General features: G+C 34.1%; 1 protein-coding gene across 1 annotated transcript in view; it reads left to right on the top strand.

Moving 5' to 3' along the window:
* The window catches only part of LOC145263052 (uncharacterized), a 287,051-nt gene that overhangs the window by 221,744 nt on the left and 42,023 nt on the right, over positions 1-23,284 (top strand). The window contains exon 7 of the mRNA XM_080119881.1: positions 20,640-20,755. Coding sequence (XP_079976007.1) covers positions 20,640-20,755 — 116 coding nt within the window. The remainder of the gene's footprint in view (positions 1-20,639; positions 20,756-23,284) is intronic.

Raw genomic sequence — 23,284 nt, 5'->3', positions numbered from 1 at the left:
GTTTTGTTTGGAGTGAAAGAAATTTTGTACAGATTCTCGAGTTTGACAAGATACACCTGAAGTAGGTCGGAGTTTACATCGGCCAAATCGTTGTAAGAAAAGCAATTGATACCAGTGTATCCAATGATCTAAATAATAGACAACACCAATTGCAAACGATAACTTAAGTCTGTTTACGGCATATCGACCCTTTTAAAACACAACGCGTATTGAAAATAATTCCTTGATAAGTTTGCTATATGACACATCGAACTTTTTGGAGTTGCAGCAATGTGTGTTTATTAATAACACAGATTTGGCTTGGTTAGTTTGGGAACGTAACACAGATTTTACTTGGTTTGTTTGGAGATGTAACACAGATTTGACTTGGTTTGTTTGGAGATGTAACACAGATTTGGCTTGGTTTGTTTGGGGATGTAACACAGATTTGGCTTGGTTAGTTTGGGGATGTAACACAGATTTGACTTGGTTAGTTTGGGGATTTAACACAGATTTAGCTTGGTTAGTTTGGGGATGTAACACAGATTTGACTTGGTTTGTTTGGGGATGTAACACAGATTTGGCTTTGTTAGTTTGGGGATATAACACAGATTTTACTTGGTTTGTTTGGGGATGTAACACAGATTTGGCTTGGTTAGTTTGGGGATGTAACACAGATTTGGCTTGGTTAGTTTGGGGATGTAACACAGATTTAACTTGGTTTGTTTGGGGATGTAACACAGATTTGGCTTAGTTAGTTTGAGAATGTAACACAGATTTGACTTAGTTTGTTTGGGGATGTAACACAGATTTGGCTTGGTTAGTTTGGGAATGTAACACAGATTTGGCTTGGTTTGTTTGGGGATGTAACACAGATTTAACTTGGTTTGTTTGGGGATGTAACACAGATTTGGCTTGTTTTTTGGGGATGTAACACAGATTTAACTTGGTTTGTTTGGGGATGTAACACAGATTTGGCTTGGTTAGTTTGGGGATGTAACACAGATTTGACTTGGTTTGTTTGGGGATGTAACACAGATTTGGCTTGGTTAGTTTGGGGATGTAACACAGATTTGACTTGGTTTGTTTGGGGATGTAACACAGATTTGGCTTGGTTAGTTTGGGGATGTAACACAGATTTAGCTTGTTTTTTGGGAGGACGTAACACAGATTTGACTTGGTATAAGCCAGCAGAGAAACAGCCTAATCTAAACTCAGAAACGATACAATTACGGACACCATTTTAAACTATTGACAATTATTCAAGTAAAAATATTTCCATAACGTTTTGACTGAAAGACAATGAAAATGAAGTAATGATAATAGCGCACATATGCGGATTTTTCTCTTAATATTGTTGGCTGATCGTACGCATATCTGTACTCCACTAAGCATGCAGCTTTTTGTATGTTCACAATATGCTACCCTTAAGTTTGTAAATAGCATCTTCACCGCTAAACGAATAGATTCAATAATAAAATCCATTCTTTTTTTTTTCTTAGTCTGATAGTTTTCAACTAATACCAGCTTTCATCGAAATCGTCTGTCACTGAATATTTAATTTCTAATCAGAATCTCCAACACAATTTACAAGAAATAAGCGATGGCTGCAGGTGCATTTCTGCGCACAAGATTTGCTCAACGGAAACGACGTGATTTTCGTCTATTTCGTTGTTACTCCGTCATTTTTATTTATTTATTTTTTTCATTTGGGGATTATTTGACTTATTCGGACTACTATTTTCATATTATTTGAAACTAAGTTGTTTAAATAAATAATAACAATACTTAAGGCCAGAATGCGATTCGAGGATAAAGCTTTATGATGTTTCTAAATTTTTAGATGAGTGTTGGTTATTCGTTTTATTTCGATTTTTCAGACTACTGCTCTCATCTTGCATGTTATTTTCATTACGTTTCGGTCAACCTTTTTTAGGTTATCTTGTCGAACTCGGGAATCTTTCTGTCGAACTCGGGAATCGACGTAGAATTTTTAATCACGGGGATGGCATGTTCTTGTTCCATCAGGCATGACTGAGTAGAATTCTAAGTAGTTTGTATTTTTAGTGGAGCCCGCACTGAGGAGTGAACCTCTAGAAGAGTGTAACTTTACAACAAATTAATAAAGTACTTTATCCACTGCGCTAATGAATGTATAAAAAGTATTTTTTCGGAGATGTTTCTCCTCCTCCCATACGATCCATTTTCTTGTCTGATGATTTACGGGATTTTTGTTTCACCATGCAATACAAATGTTGTAAACACCAGTTGTTGATCATAGTCGATGGTAAAAAAAATGATTGTTATCTCATCGATCTACTAAATTGTTTCTTTTTTTTAATAGTTTTGTATTCGCGCAAAGTGCTCTCTCTCTCTCTCTCTCTCTCTCTCTCTCTCTCTCTCTCTCTCTCTCTCTCTCTCTCTGGGAACAGGATATAACCCAGCTTTTATGTCACATCTTGCCGCATTGGAAAAGAAAGCAAATCCCGAGTCTTAGAACTTCAAACATTTTCTACATAATCTGAAAACTTCCTATTTACTTGCCTCCCCATGAGGCAAGAGTTAGATGAAAGATCCGAGTTTATTATGTTGAAAATCTATCTCCTCACAGATAGGATTGAAAAATAAATAAATTTTGTCTCGGGCTAGAAAGTGAAGACAAAATCGGATAGTATTAGAACAGATACTACACTTTACTCCTAGCCAAAGCGTTAATTGCCTTTTCTTTATTGGATTTTATTTGTCTCCCTAAATAAGTCATATCGTCACTTGAGACATAAGGAGCTACTAACAGTGTTCGTGTCTAACACGGTACTGTGGGGAGTTAAGCAGCGATATGTTTGTTTACATTACATTTACACTTTTTCATATTAGTACAGTCAGGGAAGCAGAAAGCAGGCAGGGAATTCCAAAGTCCGAAGAGATAAAACTATTAGAGTAGAAGGCTTTCCGGCATCTACGGACCTCATCAGTAACTCATCAGTTGACTGCCGATGCCGTCTTACTGAAAAAGTAGATTTTTTACCGATTTATGGTAATTTTTTATGATGGAACGATTCTATTTTACTCTAATATTATTCCAATACAATTACCGATTTCGCGCGCACATACATACATAAACCTACATATACACACATACACACACACTTACATCCACCCACCCATATATATATACACACACACATACATACACACACTCACACATTCGATTATTTATAAATCTATTAATATTTAACTATAAAGTTGCTATTTTTCCTATTAAAGTAAACGCACAAATATTTATTATTTTTTATTACTATCGGGAGTGGAAGATTTTGTTTTAAATAAAATCAAATAAAAATTTTTTTTTAAAGGAATCGTTTTTGGCGTCGGTAAATAGGCACGCGTTTTTTCTGATTCTGATACCGATTCCGATGTCGATTCCAAATGTTCCGACTTTTCCGATACTCGATCGCGATTCTAACTAATCATCCCAACACACGCACACACACACACACACACACACACACACACACACACACACACACACACACACATATATATATATATATATATATATATATATATATATATATATATATATATATATAAGTGATGGTTTTCTAGTTCCAACGAGAGAAAAAAATATATATTTAAAAACAATGTGTATTCAGGAGAGGTGCAGTTTGAGATTGCGCAACACTAGCTACAGTATAAATGACTTGCAGACAAACTTACAGGGAGTCCCCATTGTTTCATCACAATGAAAACATCTATTTTGCATTCTTAAAGGACAACTCCATATGGAAATAAACGTTAACTCATATCTCTACTATTATTTAAAAGGAACTCTGTGTGTGTGTGTGTGTGTGTGTGTGTGTGTGTGTGTGTGTGTGTGTGTGTGTGTGTGTGTGTGTGTGTGTGTGTGTGAATTCGTTCCCTACGGCTGGGCCGATTTTTATGAAATTCCACACGAATGGTACATTATGTGACTGGCTGTGTTCTTAGATAGGTTTTGTATCTGAATGTCTTCGATAAGTATTAATAATCAATGAATCTAAATAATCCGATAAAAGAAAAAATATGCGATTTTGACCAAAGTTAACACCTTACACAGCCTAACATTACAAGTGCATTTGAGAAGGGTTTTTTTAATTCTACATATAAAATCAACAGTAGGTTCTTTGATATGACAGGGGCGCGTTCAAAATGAATCTTTCTGTTTAAAGCACAATTGAACCATGATACTTGACTTTTGCATTTTAAACTTTACTCCAAGCCATTATAATAAAAATAAGCTTATAAAATCAACACGTAGTGATTTACAGTGTAATGTACACTGTATTATGGACACTGTATTATGGACAATGTATTAGTCACTGCGGGGGTCGGTGGGGGGGGGGCATGTTAAGCTTCCTCCCGGTGCACCGAGATGAGTTCATAATTAGAGCAGGCAATCAATCGATTTGATTGAAGAATAGATTTTGATGACAATAAAAACATGGGAGTGTTAAACAGTCGTTGATTATCATTCAACCCCTGGCAATGTCGGGTATCCCTGTTGGTTTAGCATAATACCAGATAAATATTTTATTTCTAACATTAAATAAAAAAATAATAAACAGGTAATCGTTAAGTGCAATCACCCAATGATAGAAAGACTAGTCCATGCTGTTTCCGCCAGATTTTTTGTATTATTTTCTTGGCCCTTTTCTTGGACTATTTTTGGTCCGACAAAAGGAGGGTGGACCTGTTAATTCACCCTTGTCCGTTCGCCCGTTCGTCTGTCCGCAGCTTTGTAAATAACTACGCTTTGGAATTTTTTTTGGAAATTTTGCACAAACATGATACGAGTAAAAAGTTACAGAACGGAGTTTCCGGGAAAACTCCGGTCCCCCCCCCTTAGGGGTGCCTTCCGGGTTAAAATGGTTTAAATTGACACTTTCGTGCTTATTAAAAAAATGATGCCTTGGATTTTATAAAACTTTCTGAAAAGTTGTAACTAACTGATTTCTATATAATTTTGTTTGTCTATATTTCGCAATAACTCTTGGGTGTGTCCCAGAGTCTCTTTTAGGTCTAATAAAAACACTCAATTTTTGGGATTATTTTACCATATTTGTCCAAAATTTTCTGTGTATGTCTATTTAGCAGTTTTGAATGGTGCTGAACTCAAATTTAAATATGTTAAGGCCTTGGGACTTTTGGGGCTAAATGGGGGGGAGCAAATGATGGACTTAGTCATTTCCTTTTTTGCATGATGCAGAAGTCAAATTTACATATGTTAAAGCCTAAAACTGCACCGTTTGTTCATTTTCACCAGGGTTTGACGTCCTCTGGGGACATTGGGGGCTAAATGGCGGGGGGCAAATGCTGAACTTTGTAACTTTTTTATGCCTCATTCACTGTGCCCTCACGGGGGGGGGGCATGCATGCTTCACTTGTTATTTTGCAATCGCCTGACGGTGAATAGTCAACCTTTGTACATCTTGCCGTTTCGCACACTGAAAAGATAAAACATGTGATTGTCTCCAAGAAAAGTTCTCTTAACATTTCTTGGTGATTCTTCCTTGTTTTTTTTTATTAATTTTTCTTCGTCTTTTGTTTTGCTTTTTTGTTTTAAACTTTTCTTTTCATTTTTTGTCTTTTTATTATTTCGTACATATTTTCAGCTGCTCTTTCTGGTCTTTCGTTTTTTTTTTTTGTTTTTTTTTTTTGTTTTTTGTTTTTTGTTTTTTGGGTTTTTTCTTTTTTTTGTTTTTGTGTGTTTTTGTTTTGTTTTTTAGGGTTTTGGGGGTTTTTGAGGTTTTTGGAGGGTTTTGTAAAGAGTTTGATGAAAACGAACGCTTGTTTGTACTATATAGTCACTGCTTACCAAAGTCCAAAAGCAACTCGAGGATACGAACTAATGAGTTCATCAAATGGGCGATGAATTTGATGATTTAATTTGACGTCTCGACAAGAATTTGTTAAGATTTCGTCCCAAAACTGAAATTCTTTTTAAAAAAAGTATCAAATCTAATAGATTTCTGCACTATCAGCCAAGCTTCAACCTCTGCCCCATCACTGCAATGTCGAATCTCTGTGCCTTTTTTAGAAGTAGTTTAATGGAATATGTCATGATTAACTTATAGTACCTGTGCCTATCGGAAAACATAACCCTTCCTAACACGACAAGCAGCAAAATCCTGCCTCTTCACTGTTAATATCTCAAGATGCCGGAAGGCCTTCTACTCTAATAGTTTTTCTTTTGGGGTGTTAGATTTTGCAATTCCCTTCCTGTTTACTGTTTCCCTGATTGTACTAGTCTGCAGAAGTTTAAATGTAATGTGAACAGACATCTCGCTGCGTGCTCCCCACAGTCTCCTGTTAGATACGATCGTAAATAGAAGCCCCTTACGTTTCAACTGGCAATATGTTTTGTTATTTGAAAAATTGGGAAAATAAAGAAAACATCTTAAATAATCAAATTCTGCGCAATTTCATTCATCTTCTCCAATCCTTTCTGATAGACTTATGAACTTTTATTGTAACATAGTGTACATGAGTGCGTAGGAAAGTATCGGCAGTAGCCACGATGGATGGCTGTAAAGAGGTTAGCAGCAGCAGCAGCAGCCGAAAAACGGTGTATGCAAATTAGAAAGTGTGGTCGAGAAAATAAAGAAAAAAATGAGGAAAATGCACCATGTGATTGGCAGTGGACGTCCAAGAGAATGGACATGTGAAGTTGAAGACGAGAATGGGATGGCTAGGTCCAGCATGCGGTCGGAAGGAAGAGAAACGCGTTTCATACTAAAATGGACATTTGATAGCAAGACACTTTTTTAGTGGTGCCGGAAGTAAAGAAAATAAAAACGTTTTGTAAAAAAGAAAAAAAATGACAACCCGGATTTTTATTTATTTATTTATTTTTGTAACGGCAAAGTTTGCATTATACTCGAGTTGCTTTTGTCCTTAAGGGTGACTCATCGGCAAAACAAATCCTTAATTTTGATTTTCCTCTTTCGTAAAACTTTCTATAACTGTTTTCAGTCTTATTTAAATTAGAATCCGCCTTTTCTTACCATTACATCGGTCTTCATTTCCTTCGGTCTATTGCCTAATTTGAACAATACGGGTCCGTTTGCAACCTCTTTATGGACAACATCTACTAGTTTCCATTAATACAAATCCGTTATTTGCGTACGGGTTTCTTTGATGGTTCGTCTGGTCAAACATGGACCACAGTAATTGTTCATTGTCGCACTGCCATGTACATTATTTTTTCATTTATTTTTAATGCTTTGAGATGAGACTTCATAATTTGTGCATTTATTCTTTTTGCGGACTGCTATACTCATCTTCGTCGTTGTTTCACCACGTTTCAGCCAACTCATCCTTCTTCGGGTAATTAACCGCGAATGTTGTGTCTTTTAATTTTTCCCCAATAATTACTGACTTCCATAGTTGTTGCCTCACCACGTTTTTGGCCAACTGATAATCTGGCTCGCTTGGATAGGATTGAAACCGCTATCTTCAGACAATGTTCACCTGGAACCGTAGAGAATCAACGCCTCTATTTACTGCGCTACGTGCCCCGTGGATTTATAAGGTCATAAAAACCAACCTAGATCGCCTCTTTGCATAGGTGGGTTTTTTTTTCAACGATTTGTATTGTCAAACATAGACCACAGTAACATCTCATTCTGAATTTTGAATTTAATTCAGACAATTTCATAAAATTTTGTTTGTTTTAACACGTATTCGCTTTTTAACCAAAAATTTAATACAATTTTCTAGATTTTAATTAAAAAATTGAAATAAGGATTCAAAACTTTTTCTCTTCCCTCCAACCTCTTTTCTGCAGAAAAGACGTTGCGAGCCTGTCTCTGTCCTATCGTTATACTCATGGCATGTGCTCGATAGAACTTCAATCCATGGTTCCCCTTCCTAAACTTTCACAAAAATCACTCGACTAACTACAACCACTAGAAAGGATTTTCCCACTCCCTATCTGTGCCTAAATCTAAACGTTATTTCCATGAATAAAGCTTCTGTCCTAGAACTGCCCGCCTATGGAACACTGTTTCGCTTTCTGACTTCCCGGTTGAATACAACATGGTAGTCTTTTTAATCCGATGTAAACAAGTTCTTGTTGGGTCGCCCCTTGAAATAATCATATTCTACCCAATTACCACCATTAAAGATTATGACACTACTAACTTACATTCATTAACCTTTATTCTCGCGTGGCTTTCGGGCCTTGATATGTGGTGACTTTGATGTATTATTGTTATTTTACGGTGTCATAAGAGCTGTGCAAACTATTTTGTTCAGAGATTTGTGTATAGTCCACTTTCTATTAAATAACGAATCTTGTTTATGAGCCATTCGCTTTTTATATCCATTTTGTTCTTTAGAACAACTTTTTCCTTCCTCGTTTTCTTGTTTGCATCGAACTTTGCCTTTTTCTTTGTTTTAATTTCTTTCATTTTCTAGTGAATTTCTAACGTCAATTCCTTTCTTCAATTTCTAATTTCAATTTCTAATACCAATTCCAAACTTTAATTCTAAACTTCAATTCCAAACTTCAAAACCTAACTTAACTTGTCAATTAAACTTTTCCGAATTATTATTTTTTTTTTTTTATTTATTTTATTATTTTTTTTTTTTTTGCTTACTTCATCAAATGAACGATTAGTTTTTTTGTGTGTGGTGAATATTTAAATAGCATCTTTATGTATTTACGACCTTTTTGTGGTCATTTTTCAGCTTTCCCTCGTCTTTTGCATATAATTTGAACATAACATTTATATAATTGCTTTTTTTTTTATTATTCAATTCTAATTTCACTTGACAAATCTTTTAACAAAAATCACCTGACAATAAACATTTCATTTCTTTTGCTGCATTTTTTTCTTTTACACTGAAACCGAAAGAACATGATGTAATCTTTTGTCCCTCATACCATTTTCCCTTTTCGTTTTTTTTTTTGTTTTTGTTTTTTGGGGGTTTTTTTTGCGAGTGCGTCTAAGCGGGCGCCATCTTGTTGGCGTTCACCGATTCTAAAATCGGACGAGCGGAAGTGCGTTCATTAGCAATTTATCAACCGGAAGTTGCGTGCCATTGTAATATATTGGCGAGGAAAAGTTAAAGATCAGAAATCGCTGAGGCAAATGGCGCAAAGAAGGTAGAAAGATCCACAGCACCTGGATTTTTTTTTTTTTTTTTGTAATTTTAAACCTCACAATTATCTTTATCATCTCTCTTTCTCGCGCGCGCGTTCTGTCTTTCTTTCTATCCCTCTCCTCCAGCTCTTTCTCTCTTTTTGTCTCTGGCTCTCGATTTGTCCATTTTCTTTTTTCTGTTTCTCTCGCATAATGAGGTGTGGTGCCTTGAAATTGAAAAGAAGAAAAATTGTTTAAAGTGAAGAAAATAAAGCATTTGATGAGGGAAATTATAAAAGAGGTTGGAGAAAAAAGATGCACCTATTTGAGAATTGTGGAATTAGATAAAATAAAAGAAGCTGAAATGAAAATAAATACTCAGAAAAAAACTATAGTTGGTTCTTAGGTCAGGCTTGGATGGGAAAAACAAAAATATTAACAGTAAATTGTGTTTTCTTTTAGTTACGCAATCTTTGAATTCTCAATGATGGCGTAACTAAGAGAAAACTCAATTGTAGCTTCTCTTCCTATTTTCGGATTTTATAATCATGCCACTATTTCGTTTATTTTCTTTTAGAGTTTATGAGTTCCTTTTCTTCTGACGAGTTAAGAACGGAATAAATTGAAAAATTGACATAATAATTATATGAATGATTCTGCGCTACGAAACAGGTGCTGTAAAAAATTGAACATGTTAACATGCTTAAAAAAATAAACGAGAAGATAGACAGCATCTGAAAATTTGGAATATAGACCTTTTGTCATTTATTTGAATATGCTCTTTAATTACATCGAACTTTATAAATTAAAGGATTGGTATAAATAAAAGGTGAAATATAATCGAGTTAGCGAATTTTCCCATATGTGTGTGTGTGTGTGTGTGTGTGTGTGTGTGTGTGTGTGTGTGTGTGTGTGTGTGTGTGTGTGCTAGAAGTGGAGTTTATGGAGTCAAATTGTATTCTATAAATTATATCATAATAAAATAAACCGAATATAACGTAATAGCTCTGTTTATTTTACAATATTGATGAACGTAATCCTAGCCACCGACAGACACCAAGTTCTATTATAAGATAAAATGATTCATTAATTACAGTTTGTTTTGTTTGTGCTTTCAAATAGGTTTCATCTAATATGTCATGCGAACGATCTTTTCAGGTTTCCCACTCGGTCACTTGACGGTCATTCGACGAGATTAAAACAAGGACGGACAGTCTCAAGTTGCTTCCACTTAAACTGTACGTTTAATGATGATACTTCGATTTCATGCGAAAGCGTGACGGATCGACGAGTTGATGGATGAGGGCTTTTAAGAACGATAACAGTAACACGTGCAGTCAACCAAGCTATAGTTTACAAGATGCATGGTGATACAGCGGGATAGGGTAGTGGCTGTAAAACCAATGTGGTTATTAGAAACAGAATTTGAAACTTAGTCTTACAAAAACCGATGAAACTTCTGTTTAAGAATGAAACTCCAGAAAAGAGTCAACACATTGAATATCTAATAGAAATGTTCGATAAGATATGTTTATTCAATGCACGCTTTTTGAGAATAAAGTTCTATTTCAAACTTCGGCGTGACTAACAGACGGACTGACAAAGCCTTTTTTGTAAATACTTAGTCGCGTCTAAAGAAGATGGACCGTTCAATCGACGTATTTAACAATGTAAATGTTAGGCAAAGTAAAATGTTGTTTTTTAACACATGCGTGACGAACTAAGAGAAAATGTTATTTTAAACTTCTGAATGACAAAATAAAAAATTATTTTAAATTTTAGCATGATAGATTTAGGGAAAAACGTAAACCTGACAAATGACGGGAGGCTTTTATTGAAAACTTAAGCATTACAGACCAAGTGGAAATGCTATATTAATTTCAAGCTGGACAGACTAAGAGAAAATGGTATTTAAAACTTAAACGTGACAGACCAATGGAAAATGAGATTTTAAGAAACTGAAGCGTAATAGACAAAAGTAGAAGGCTATTTGAAAATTAATCAAAACTTTAATAAAATTAATCATAACTTTCATAAAATGAATCATAACTTTAATAAAATTAATCATAACTTTAATAAAATTAATCATAACTTTAATAAAATTAATCATAACTTTAATAAAATTAATCATAACTTTAATAAAATGAATCATAACTTTAATAAAATTAATCGTAACTTTAATAAAATTAATCATAACTTTAATAAAATTAATCATAACTTTAATCAAATGAATCATAACTTTAATAAAATTAATCATAACTTTAATAAAATTAATCATAACTTTAATAAAATTAATCATAACTTTAATAAAATTAATAATAACTTTAATAAAATTAATAATAACTTTAATAAAATGAATCATAACTTTAATAAAATGAATCATAACTTTAATAAAATTAATCATAACTTTAATAAAATTAATCATAACTTTAATAAAATTAATCATAACTAGATATGGGAAAATATGATTGAGACGACGGGAAATACTATTTTAAAGTTAAACATAGACAACAGGTGAATGGTATTTCAAACTTGAACGTGACAGATCAAGAAACCGATAAAAACGGGTAGTAGTGAAGCTATAAAAAGATTCTCTTTCAAATGTAAGGAATGAATCAAAAGATAAATATATAGTGCGGATGGAAGGAAGATACGGCTAAAATGGAACGTGCGAATGTCATGAAAATGATCTAAACAGCCTGGGAAATAATCGTTGCATTTTGCCATCGGCGAATTACTGTCCAACATGACTGACCGGAAGTTTGTCTTTTATCAATTTTATTTTGTGGACGTGCATAAAATAAAATAAAAAAATAAAAAGAAAGCCTAATTCGAACACCTCGGGGGGGGGACGAGAAACTCAATACCGGTTTCTCTATGTTTTCAGATTTAAAACTAAGAGATTTTCACCAAGCTATAAAATCGAGGGAATTGGTTGTCAGCGTTGACTCGTTGCAAAGGTGGGGTTTCTCGATGATGGATGTTGACGTCCCCTGGGATGAATCTTTCCTGTGGATGGCAATGTTTGTGTCTTTTTTTTTTTTCAAATTTATTATGTTGTTCTTGCTATTGCCGGAAATGGAAACGTGTAAGTTTCGTTTAAAGAGATGTCGTCATTCTTTGTATTTGTCCAGCAGGGCAACTCGCCGTTGTCCGTTTATTATGCAAAATTTAAAAGCAAATATGAAACTAAGATATATATTCGTATGATAAAAATCCAGAGAACTTCCACCGAGTTTATACAGTGGGTGCAACACAGCAACAAGTTGATGTATTTTTATCACACGAAAACAAAACCAATAGAAAAGTGCTATCTTATTGTATTTTAGTATGATAATTACAAATCTCGTATCATAAGTCATACAAAAATACATTAGAATAGCACTTTGTTATTTTTTTTCATGTGTAATCACCTTTTTCTTTACCATATTCCATCTGCTTAATTTATTTTGTTATCAAGTAAGATCTTTGACTTATTTGTTGTTTCATCAAATACTTCTGCATGCAAAATGCGATCCCGCATTTTGCTAATTCCTACCCTCTGATGAGAAGGAGAGTATTTCTTCGAAACTCCGCGGATTAAGGACTATCCATTTATCTAGTGTTTCCTTTTCAGATTAAATATGCTTTTAACTCATTTCAAAGTGTTTTTTAACATATTTTATTAACTGTTTGCTCATATATATGTATATCTATATATATATATATATATAATTATTATTATCATTATTATTATTATTATTTACCAAATATTCTTTTATATATTAAAATTCGGTAATGTTCATATACCAATAAATCAAAGCCAATATTAAATGGCTCAATTAATTAAGCTTCATGATTATCGGTTTTAATGATCGAACATGCATACAATATTTTTGAAAAAATCAGGACAACAAAATATAAAATAAGAACATCATACGGTGTATTTCCTTATGTCTTACAATTGATAACTATTTGGACAAATTTAAACATATCATTTAAAAAATATTCCAAAAATATCAGAGGTCAAATAGGCCTTTGTTCAGTAAGTGCATGTTCATTGGCTGATAGGAAGGGCGCGGTAAATACTAGAAAGCTGATTGGCTAACTAAAATCTCAATAGAAGGTGCGTATATAAAAACGACAGACAACCACAAAATTCGCGCATAAGCCTAAAGAGTCCTAGAGTGGATGAAACGCGGAATACTCAGTGTAGCTTAATCGCCATATATATTTTATAACTTACTATATATATATATATATATATATAACAAATGTATTTTTGGTGTCTGAAGTTTAGCTATTTTGGGAATATTTTTGAATAATATAATGTTAACGAAATAATTGTAACAAATAAGGGAATACACCGTATGAAACAGCTACATTGTAGGCAGCTGAGGATCCCCACTTTCTATTAACCAATTGTAGTTTTCGTTTCTTTATTCTAAAATAGTTCAAATCTGTCTTCTTATTATAATTAGAAGTCGGCTTATGTAAGTGCTAAGTCTGCGGTAGGTTAAATTTAGTTTGCTTTTTTTTTTCAGGAATTTAAACTGCATTCTTACATCTTTTTATCTTTACACAAAGCTATTTTCTTATAATGTATATGTTATACCGCCTTCTTTGAACAGAGGAATTTACACCGATTGACACTATAAATAGCGCTAGTAATTCCAACACCGGTGAGAGAGATGCGACTGCACTTCAACTTCTATCCGAGTGCCCAGCAGATATGCACGCTTTCCTATCTTTGTACATTATTGTTAATACACTTGTTTCTTAACCGAACCTCGACTTGATTGTTCTTATTTTCACTGTTGTTTCACGACACAGCAATATGATTTTCGGATTTTAATTATGTCAAATCACACATCATTTTATTAACTGATTGATTGTTGCTATTTCTTCTGATGAGTTAAGGCATAATAGATTCACTGATTGATACAATAATTGATTGATTTTGCGCTACGAAACAGATACTGTCAATAATTGCAAAAGTCAACTGAATTAAAGACATTATTATAAGATGGGCAACATTAGGAATTTTGGAATATAGTTTTTGTCATTTATTCTCTCATTTGTCATTTATTCTCTCTCTCTCTCTCTCTCTCTCTCTATATATATATATATATATATATATATATATATATATATATATATATATATATATATATATATACATACATACATGTATATATATATAGTAATTTATAAAATATATATGGCGATTAAGCTACACTGAATATTCTGCGTTTCGTCCACTGTAGGATTCGTCAGGCTTATGCGCGAATTTTGTGGTTGCTTCTTGTTTTTATATATGTTGAGGATTTCTAGTTAGCCAATCAGCTTTCTAGTATCCACCGCGCCACCTCCTATCAGCCAATGGGCATACATTTTATCGAACAAAGGATCTGTTTTAGAACTAGGTTAGTGGTTTAAGGTAGATCTTTTCCCTCCTTTTTTTTATTTTTTATTTTTATATATATGAATATACCTATGTGTTTTTTTTGTTTTTTATATATATATATGAATATACCTATGTGTACACACACATGCACACACATATACATATATATATATATATATATATACATATACATATATGTGTGATCGTTTATGTATATTCATGTTTATTCAATTTATTTATTTGTTTGTTTTCTATTGTTATTGTTAGTTTTAAAGCTATTTTGTATCGCTATCCTAGAGTAAGTTTTATTTTGTGAACACAGTTGTTTGCTATTTCTCGTCTACAGTTTAATAGATTTTGAGGTTCTTTAAAGTACAGGATAGCAAATTTTTCATGGAGGCATAATTTACATGGGTCGTCTAAATGTCTGCACGTGGTAGCTTGTCTCATTATTTTCCATTCGACTACCGGCGAATGTCCACTTTCTTTGAGTTCCCAGTATTTATTCGCTAGTGTTGTTTTTATACGGTGTTTTTTTTTATTTTTGAAGGTACTTTTGTGGTCATAGTATCGGGTTTTGAAATCTAAGGAAGTCACGCCTATGTAATATTTCTTGTTATTCGGGTTTTCTTTCGCAAATATTGTTGCTTGATAAACTACACTTTTTGTTAGACATTTATTTTGGACTGGGCAAAGTGTGCGGTGTCTACAATTGCATTTATCTTGTTCGTTATTAGTATTATTATTTATGGTATGGTTGTTCTTATCCGGAGTTGGTTTATTATTATTATTATTATTATTATTATTATTATTATTATTATTATTATTATTATTATTATTTCTGCTTGTGTTGGTTTTATTTCTGTCATGGTGTCTACTTTTTATTGTTTATTTTGTTGTTGTTTACATTGTTTTCATTTAGTATTTTGTTATTATGTGCTTTAATTATCATCTCTAAATTTTCGCAACAACTGTAAGATAACTTCAAGGTATTTTTATTGAAGATTTTGTGTAAGGGGTTGGTTGTGGGAAAGTGTTTTTGAATAAGATCTAGAAATTTCTTGCCAAGTTTTGTTTTTAACATTTGATTGTATGGGGCCGTATACCAAATTATAGTTCTTTTTCTTCTATTTTTAATTTTATTATAGCTGTTGGTGTTTTGTTGCTTATATTTGATATCGATATTTTTGTATCCACTATTTTTTAGGGCTGTTTCGTAGATATTGGTTGACGTGTTAAATGCATTTTCATCGCTTGAGTTATTACTAAGTCTACTTACGATCGAGTTAGGAATGTGTTTTATAATTGATGGTGGGTGGTTGGACTTAGGGTTTACGTAAATTGGAGTAGCGTTATCTTTTAAGTATGGTTCATATGTGTTTTTATCTAAGTTTATCGTGACGTCCAGGAAGTTTGTTATTTTTATGTTAGCTGATACGTCCGCTTTTAGGCCTATTTTTTCATTTCTTTGTGTATGATTTTCTTAAAGTTTTCTCCCTTGACTTTGTTGGAGTTTTTTATTATAGCTACTTCGTCATCTTTATATAGGCCGATATCCGTAGTATTGAATATACTTGTGAGGGTATATAGAATGAATAATCCCACAAGATCTGATTCCTCTGCAGAGTCTCTGGCACCCATCGCCAAATCGAACGAATTTTTCATTTTAGTTTTTATCCATTGGTTATTGTTATTTATTAGAACTGATTTTCTACATTTTTTAATGATGTTGATTTCTTCTGAGGATATATCAGTGTATGCCTCGGCAAATTCTAGGGCAATGTTAAAAAGTTCTTCGGATATCGAGGGATAAAAGTCTATGATGTCAAACTGTATGAACGTACATTTATCTTTGTTTTCTATATTTTTAAACCAGGTGATTGCTTCGGTAGTATTTGCCCACTGGTTTAGTTCTAGGTCCTGTTTGATTTGTTTGTTTACTCTAGAAAGTATAGTTTTGCTAATTCTACCTATTTCTGGTTTAGTTGGGTTTATCAGGCGGATGCTGGGATTATTATTAAAGTCCCATTTGTGGTCTTTAAGCAGAATGTATGACCTTCTAGGTTTCAATTTGCCAACTTTATCGCTAATTTTTAGTTTATCGGTAATTTGTTTACTTTCAGTATTTATTATATCTATGTAATCGCGTTTGTTTGTGTCTAGTTTTTTGTAGTTTTTTGTAATGTTTTCTGTGATTAGTTTGTTATATTCTTGCTTATCTATTTTGTAAAAGTTTCTGGTTTTATCTGCTTTTACAAAGATTTTATTAGCACTTGTGAGATCGTGTCAATGACCTTCTAATGTGTTCCCTGAGTTTAGGGAATAACCAAAGGTCACACACGTCCAGGTCGCATTTTTGAAATTCACCGGCTGTGATAATCAGGCTTTTGTAGAGTGTATTCCAATTCCTGGTGTAGCTGTTCATTTGAACCTGAAATCACAAAAATCGGTCAATCATCTTATAGCAATGACATACTGAATTTTCAAGAGTCTGCCTGTACAAAATTTTGGAAACTTATTTAGGGCAACTCTTATATATATATATATATATATATATATATATATATATATATATATATATATATATATAAAAAGATAGATATATATATATATATATATATATAGAGAGAGAGAGAGAGAGAGAGAGTTACTATATTATATTATATTATATTATATTATATTATATTATATATGGAAGGAATTAGACCTGAAGTCTAAAGAACAAAGTTGATTTGAATGTATTAATAAATGTATTAATACTTTCAAAAGAACAGTGCCCATAGTACTATAGATACATAAAAAGCTCAATAAGTATATGTATTCTAGAGCTATATTAATGTTGAGTAAAAATATTAATAATTATAAATAATGAATCAGTTTCAAAAGGAAAAACAAACAAAATCAACTTGAGTGTACGATCGTTTCGGAAAAGATATTTATTTTATTAAAATTGACAATAATTAATGAAAATAATTGACAAAGGTTTTGTCTTGGCATATAATCTCCTCATCAGCAAAAATAGGGAGGGAAGAGAAGTTTAAGACGCCAAAATAAACTAGCATTTTTGTAGTAAGTAAGGCGGATATTGATGCAAATATTTACAAACATAAGAACGAAGTTATTAATTTTATATTGATAAAGAAAATAAAAAAGTAGGAATAAAATTAAGAATTTTTTTATAATAAAAAAGAATACCTTATTAGCCCCCATTCGAAAATTTGTTTTAGGTTCAGTCAGTATATCTTATCGCTCCTCCGAGTGGTTGAAATAAAAATTTAGAGTTTCTGTTCATTTAAAAACGCTGTACTAATGAACAGTTAAAATGTTTTTCAGTTAACGCTAAATTTAAAGTTTTAAATTTTTAATCTAAGGGAGACAACTACAATATTTTGAAACATCAAATAAAAAAAAAACTGTTAATGACCCAAGGGAGATAACTTACAATTATTTTAGCGATAAATTATTTATTTATTGTGATGTTTAATATTTTAAAAATATAACAATGTTAATAATAGTAATGATAATAATCTTGGTGATAATATAATAAATAAAATAATAATTATTTTATTTTTATTATTATTATTACATTTTCACCCAAAAAAAGGCACATTGCCACTTTGGTGTAGGGGGCTAATATCAGGTAAATGGACATCAGGGGTACTGTGTAGGGAGTTGGGCAGCAAGATGTCGGTTAACGTTGCACTTGAACTTCTGCATGTCAGTACAGTTGGGGAAGCAGGAACCCGGCAGGGAATTCGAAAGTTTAGCTGTTCTGGGGAAGAAATTACTGAAGTAGAAGGCTCTTTTACATCTATGGACCTCTATTGTGAAGGGCTGGGATTTAGCTGCTTGTCGGGTTTGTCGGGGGTATTTTGCATCGAGGGAGCACAAGTGCTTGCAGTTCGTCAGAGCATTCACCGTTAAACTACTTGTAGAAAAGGCAGAGGGATCCAACATTTCGTCGATGAGAGAGGAGCTGAAGTTTAGATGGCAGTTCAGGACCTATCAGATTGGCGACTCTCTTTTGAACCTTGTCTAGGAGCGAGAGACTAGTGGTAGATGCACCAGCCCAAATATGACGACAATACTCCGTACATGGGCGAATGGTGGCCTTATAGAGGTACAGGATACTTTCGGGTGTTAGTATCTTTCTAGCACGGTAGAGAGAACCTACCTTCTTCGCAGCAGTCCTGGCAATGCTCTCAATGTAATTGTTCCAACTCATGTTTCCTGTGAACATTAAGCCGTGGAGTTTAAAAGACGTACTTTCAGATAAAGAGTCTTTGGCAATTGCTATTGGTGGTAGAGAAGGTTTCTTGTAATTATTGACGGAAACGAGTTTAGTCTTGGCAGCATTGAATATGACCATACATTTATGTCCCCATTCCACTACAGATCGGAGGTCATTCTCTAGTGCTTCTGCCATTTCTTTAGATATGTGTTCATTTGTTTTCCTGTCGTGTCTGTTATAGAGTGTGGTGTCGTCAGCATATATACCCATCTCAGAGGCAATTTTGTCAGGGAAGTCATTTATGAATATTAGGAATAACAGAGGTTCCAGGATAGACCCCTGAGGGACTCCCACATTTATATCATATTGTTTAGATGTACGACCGTCGAAGACAACCTGGATTTTTCTCTTATCTAAGAAGGATTTAATTATGTCATGTATTCTTCCAATGATACCATATGATCTTATTTTCCTTAGAAGACCCTCATGCCGTAGCCTGTCAAAAGCATTAGATATATCTAGATCTACCGCTCTACCCTCCCCTGATGATAATTATAATAATAATACTAGTAAAATTAGTAAAATAATAATAATAATAATAATAATAATAATAATAATAATAATAATAATAATAGTTATTAAATACCACTGATAATATTATTAATAATTATAAACGATAATAATCAGAATTATAATAAGATTATTAATATTACTTTATGGGGTGCAAGTCTGTCAAGCTTCATCCAATATTTATTTATGCACCCGGAAAATATTTCGTCTTTTCGGTTTATACATGTTGATTTATTGTCATTGAATTTTAATACAGTCAGAGCTTCAAGTCTATAAAGTGTGCAGAATTTGTTACCAGGTTTATATGCTTAAAAAGAGCCTCATCTTTTTAATTTTAAATTTGGATCATTCAAATTTTTTTATTCTATTTCATTTTTCAAAAAATTGCAGCTGACTCCCTTAGATTTTAAATTTAGCGTCCAGCTATTTATAACTACCTTTTTACACACTCAAGGTAATTTTCTAAGGCTTGTGTCGTTGCATAGATATGCATGTATGTGATTCTTCTCATGTCTGTTATAGTGCAGGATATCATCATTAAATACAAGGTGTCCCAATAAAATGTATATACTCTTTGAATTATCTCAACTTGCTACATGAATACGCTACACCACGTTCCCAAGAGATGTTTAGGAATAAAGAATGGCACGTCCAGCAGGATGGAGCACTTCTCCACTATCATCATGACGTAAGTGAAACAGATAGGTAGGACGAAGAGGAAGTATTGAGTACTGTCCACGCTCACCAGATTTCACCTTCCTCCAATGTATTTTTCTCTTGGGGGGGGGGGCTTCAGCATGTTAAACACAGGGTTCATACCACAAAACGAGCTACAATGAACGAGTTGAAAACAACCATTGAAAGAAGATGTGTCAATATACCGATTGAACTGATTAGAAACGTTTTCGATTCAATCAGCGAGCGTTGTCAGCTGTTCATGGACCACAGTGACCAATAATTTGAACACTTTCGATAATTAACTAGTTTTTATATTTGTTCACAGTATTTTGATGTGTGAAACTTTTCTTTTTTATAATAAATGTTGGTTTTATGGTCATTTAAAAAGTGTATACATTTTATTGGGACATCCTATATACTCAATTCAGACAAAATTTTATCAGGAATAAAATTTTATTTTTTTCTATTTTAATAGTTTATTTCATTTCATTCTTTCTTTGTTTATCTTTTCTTTTTTTTTTTTCATTTTAATTTTTGTCATTTTCTTTCTTTCCTACTTTCCACTTTGGTTTCGTCCAAATCTTGTCATTTTGTCAGTCTTTCGTTTTTCAATCTTTTTTTGTTTCTTTCTCGATAACATTTCAATAATTTCCTTTCCCCTTTCTTGCAGAAAAATGCCCCATCTTGGAAATGTCAAGAGATTGCCAGTTCGCTGACATGTTGAATATTCCTTTAAATGGACGAAAACGAGATCTTTGCAATCGACACGAAATGTGTTACATCTGCGTAAGTAACAAATTCTTCTTAATCTCTCAACTGAAACAGTCAAGACGAAATGATGCAGCGGATGTATTAATCTGCAAGTAAGTGAGGAAGGCATTGTCGTGACTAGAATATTGTGGACTTTCTCTCCTGTGCTAAAATCTTCCTCACACTTGAGAGTATCCTGTGCCTCTACACGTCCACAGTTCGCCCATGCATGGAGTATCGTTGCCACATCTGGGCTGGTTCATCTGCCACTAGTATCTCGCTTCTAGACAGGGTTCAAAACAAAGTCGCCAACCTAATAGGTCCTGAACTATCAACTAAACGCCAACCTTTATCCCATCGCCAAAACATGGCATCCTTGTGCCTGTTTTGAAAGTATTTCAATGGCAAATGCTCTGACGAACTAGGAGCACTAGTACCCTCTCGACGACAATGCCCTCGACAACCCCAACAAACAGCAAAATGTCAACCCTACACTGCCGTAAAGCCTTCTACTCGAATACCTTTGATCCTCGAACTGTTGCACTTTAAAATTCCCTTCCACGCTCCTGCTTTCCTGTACTTGACATGCAGAAATTCAGGTGTAATGTGAACAGACATCTCGCAGCCCAACTCCATAAATAGTATCCCTGTAAATCTGGTCCCAAATTGTAGTCCCTCACGACTAAGTGGCCCTGTGTTTTGTTTGGGATGAAACGTCAATTATTTGCCTTTGTGGCGTTTTTATTATACTCGACAATGAATCGACCTTGCCAGTCGAATCTGTATTAGCTAGTGCAATCAAGTTGGAGGAAACATACTAAGTTTTAAAAGTGATGTAGGTTAAAATGAGAGAAGTCTTCACTTACGATTATATCACATTGAAAACATCGGGTTTTGTCTTATCAATGAAGTTAAGCAACGAAGAGCCTTGATCAGTATGATGAGTGAGCGGTTGGGAATACCAGGTGCTGTAGGCAATTCTCTTTTTTTTTTATATCTTTTTCTAAATAAATTAATTTAAATTTATTCTTTTTAAACGAAAATATGATTCATTTCAAACATTTCTTTAGTAGTACCTTCTTTTCCAATGAAAATTAGGTCCTGGATATGACCTTAAACTATATGCGATGGTGAGGCCCCAGCTTGCGGGCTTTGGGGAGTGTGGGGCCATTCTTTAATTTTTTTTTTTTTTTTTTTTTACACAGTGATCACCACTTATCAAGGCCCGGAAGCCACTCAGGGATAACGGTTATTGCAAGTACATTACGTTAGTGTGGAGATTTGATGAAGTGTTTACTTAAGGGGGCGGTTCATTAGGAATTTGTTAACATTGGACTTGAAGACATCCAAGTTGTAGTCCGGTGGGAAGCAGGCAGACGGAACAGAGTTCCACAGACGTGCAGTTCTAAGAAAGAAGCTTTGTTCATGGAACCCGCGTTTTGATTTAGGCACAGATATAGAGTGGGGGAAATTTTTCACAGTGGATTCAGCTAGACGGGTGCTTTTCGTGAAAGATTGGCGAGGGGGAACCAGAGATTGGAGTTCAGACGAGCACCTGCCATGGAAATAACGATAAAACAAGGATAGGCTCGCAACGTCTCTTCTGTGGGAGATAGGTTGCAGGGTAGAGAAAAGGGCATCCCCCACTAAGCCACGAAGTCTATTTTGTACTCTGTCAAGGCAGGATAGGCTATTTTTAGCAGCTCCTGCCCAGATATGGCAACAGTATTCCATCCTTGGACGTACTTGGCTTTTATATAGATAGAGAATTGCATCAGTAGTGAGATATTTTTTGGAGCGGTAGAAGGATCCCACCATCTTTCCAGCGACCTTGGCAACAGACTTGATGTACGTGTTCCATTTCAGATCAGGAGTAAAGGTCAAACCCAGAAGCTTGTCAAAACACGGGGCCTCACCCAGACGAGAGCCATCCATCACAATTGATGCCAGCTGGGGATCAGAGCGTTGATGATGTAAGGATAGGAGTTTGGTTTGGATGCATTTAAGGTAACCAGCCACATCTTCCCCCACTGAACCACGCGCTCAAGATCAGAGGAGCGAGAATCAGAGAGAACTTTATCATTTACAGCCTTTGATGTGTTGCTGTAGATGGTCGTGTCATCAGCATAGATGTCAATGAATTATTTAAGTATGTGTTTAGGGAGGTCATTGATGTAGATCAGGAAGAGAGTTGGGCCCAGGATTGACCCCTGAGGGACTCCAGCATTTATATTGCAGGCCTCTGATTTTTGTCCATCTACCACTACTCTTATGAGCCTATTGGAGAGAAATGATTTAATGATTGAGAAAACATTTCCAGTTATACCGTAGCTGGAAATATTGTGAAGTAGACCCTTATGCCATACCTTGTCGAAGGCCTTTGATATGTAAAGAGCAATTGCCCTAGGAAGGAAGCCTTTGTCAAGAGATTCACTAATCCTGTGGGATATAACCGTCAGCACATCTGCGGTAGATCTTGCAGAGCGGAAACCATATTGTATGTCACTAAGAAGGTTTGCTATTGCCATTAATCTCAGGTCCACTCTGATCCGGAGTGGTAGTAGC

The sequence above is a fragment of the Euprymna scolopes genome, chromosome 38 (genome assembly GCF_053919585.1).
Source record: "Euprymna scolopes isolate OS-2025 chromosome 38, ASM5391958v1, whole genome shotgun sequence".
Lineage (NCBI taxonomy): Eukaryota > Metazoa > Mollusca > Cephalopoda > Sepiida > Sepiolidae > Euprymna > Euprymna scolopes.
The sequence above is the reverse complement of the archived record's forward strand: the minus strand, read 5'-3'. Positions and strand labels throughout refer to the sequence as shown.